General features: G+C 37.6%; 1 protein-coding gene across 1 annotated transcript; it reads right to left on the reverse strand.

Moving 5' to 3' along the window:
- On the reverse strand, nucleotides 16-2,500 carry LOC107629085 (putative pentatricopeptide repeat-containing protein At1g68930). Its single transcript, XM_016331817.2, has one exon. The coding sequence runs from the start codon at nucleotides 2,456-2,458 to the stop codon at nucleotides 224-226; it is 2,235 nt and encodes a 744-aa protein (XP_016187303.1). The 5' UTR covers nucleotides 2,459-2,500; the 3' UTR covers nucleotides 16-223.

Below are 2,845 nucleotides of genomic sequence, written 5' to 3' on the forward strand. Positions count from 1 at the left end.
AATTAAGACAATTAAGACAACCAACAATGTTGAGTCATATGCCAAGTGAGGACCACAATCTGTCATTTAGTTCAAGTTTTTAAAGAATTATAGGATAGCCAAAACAAATGCATTCACCCATACTCTTTGAAGAAAGTGATCTCATAAGTCTCAGTTATGCCAGATCTCGTGTTTCGTTCATCACATTTTGAAATTCTGATAAATTGCTTTACACAAGTGGACTTCACCAAAAGTCTCCACAAGAACACGTTCCACCTTTAAACAAGTGGAACCGGGCAGCATCTCTCACTAGAATTTCCCTCTGGGTGATCTTAGATATATACTTAGTGGCATTGTGGCAATCCCCACAAACCCTCAGATTTTTAACTACTCTTATGGGGAGACCAGGAGGAATAAATATCAATCCAAAGGCAATAGCAAGCTTTTCACTATGATGATTAAGCATTCTTAATTTCTCTGAATCCCCAACATCATGCAGAACAGAATTCATATCAGGCACATATCCTTCTTGTATCATTTTGTCATGCAGCTTTTCAAGCTCAGAATATATCCGATCCAAAAATGGATTTGACTGATCATCCGCAGAGAAAATGTATACTTGGTTCTTATATTTGATCCAGCTACATCCTGGTTCCTTTCGCAGTCCCTTATCTCTCATCCCTTTTCTTAATTTGGCAACTTCTTCCCATTCCCCTTTGGCTGCATAGATGCTGGAAAGTAAGATGTAGCATGCAGTGTTATGTGGTTCTAATTCCAAGAGAGACTCAGCAGCCCACTTGCCAATTTCCATGTTTCCATGGAATCTACATGAACTTAATAAGGTTGACCAACCAATTCCATCAGGACCGAAAGGCATCCTATTTATAAAATTCCTTGCTTCATCTAATCTACCAGCTCGACTAAAAAGGTCAATCATGCAGGTGTAATGATCTTGAATTGGCGTAATCCCATGTTCCTTAATCATCGATTCAAATATCTGTTTTCCGTTCTCTACTAGTCCTGCCCTACTGCAAGCTGCAAGAACCCCAATGAAAGTAACCTTGTCGGGTTTCAAACCATGTGCTAACATTGTTTCGAATAACCTGATTGTTTCATCGGCTTTACCAAACTGTGCATATCCAGAAACAAGTGCTGTCCAAGAGACTTCATCTCTGAAGGTCATTTCATTAAAAAGTCGATGAGAGTCTTCAAGGCTCCCACACTTCCCATATAATGTAACTAGTGCATTGGAAACAGTAAGAAAAGAAATCAGGCCAGAAACCAGAGCCCTCCCATGAAATTGGGCACCCTCTTCTAAGCTTGCAAGGTTTGCGCATGAGCTAATTACACTCCCAAGGGTAAAATCATCTGGCTCGATCCCAAAGTTTTGCATATCACAAAAGACTTTAACAGCTTCTTCACTATAACCATTCTGTCCATATCCCACCAACATTGCGGTCCAAGAGATAACATTCTTGCAGGACATCCTCTTGAAAACCGTTTCTGCTGATTTTATACTCTTGCATTTGCAATACATGTCAACAAGAGCGCTGCCGACAAATATATTATCCTTATAATCAGTCCTAATTATGTAAGCATGAACCTGCTTGCCTTCTTGCAAAGCCATAAGACCACCACATGCAGTTAACACACTTCCAAATGTGTACTGATCGATCTCTAGATTTTCCAATCTCATCTCTCTGAAAAAATCAATAGCTTCTTCGTGCAACCCATTCTGAGCAGACCCTGTGATCATTGTTGTCCAAGAAATCGAATCCCTCTCTCGCATATCATAAAACAAACGCCTCGAATCTTCAATCCTACCACATCGCATAAGCCCCGTCAACAAAGTATTATACAAAACCACATTCTTCTCCGACACTTCTTCAAAAGCTTGCCTTGCAGAAGATACCATTCCCATCCTCAAGTACATATTCACTAAAGGACTCCCAACAAAAACATAACACCCAAAACCGAATTTCACCACATGCCCATGAATCTGCTGTCCCAAATAGACACACCCCTGATCAGATGCAAGAATAAGCATCGTCGAGAGCGTGATCCTATTCAGATGGTACAGCCCATCATTCAACATCAAGTTATAGGCCTTCACTGATTGGTCAAGGGAACCACAACCAGCATACCCCGAAATAAGGGAATTCCAAGACACCACATCACGGGTTGGCATGGCAACAAACAAGTTTTCCATCTCAGAAACCTGACCCAGTTTTGAATACGCAGAAAGAATGCTGTTCCACGAGTATACATTCGGTTGGGGCATTTTGTCGAACACCGTACGTGCATATCTGATTCTGCCGAGTTTTGCATAAGAGCTGATGATGTTATTCAATAAGAATGTTTCTGGGTCTATGAAAGCCTTGATTATGAGGCAATGGAGCTTCTTGAGTTGGTTAATATTGCGGATTTCGCAGCAAACTTTGAGCAAAGAACAGTAGTAGTTGGAAGAAGAGGGTGGCATTTTTTTTTTTAAGTGTTTTGTGGCGCGAAAAAATGGTGCGTGCTAAACTGAACCGAGAAAGCAAAGGTTTTATAGAAATTAAATAAAATTAAACTATACTATCTTCATATAATTTTATTTTATTTCAATTTTCAACTAATGTATTTTGTTATAATTCGATATTATTTTATTTTAATACATATTTTGACATTTTTGTCAAACATTTATTAAAATACATTTTTCACTCTCACAAGTTTATTACATTACAATATATATGCATATTAATATTATGAATTTAATTATTCTATTAATCTTTTATAATTTTATCAAATTTTGAATTAGATATTTATAATTAAAAATTTATAAATACATCATTATACTAAACAAAAAATTATAATTAAAACTTTA

The sequence above is a fragment of the Arachis ipaensis genome, chromosome B01, assembly GCF_000816755.2.
Source record: "Arachis ipaensis cultivar K30076 chromosome B01, Araip1.1, whole genome shotgun sequence".
In the NCBI taxonomy this organism is placed as follows: Eukaryota; Viridiplantae; Streptophyta; class Magnoliopsida; order Fabales; family Fabaceae; genus Arachis; species Arachis ipaensis.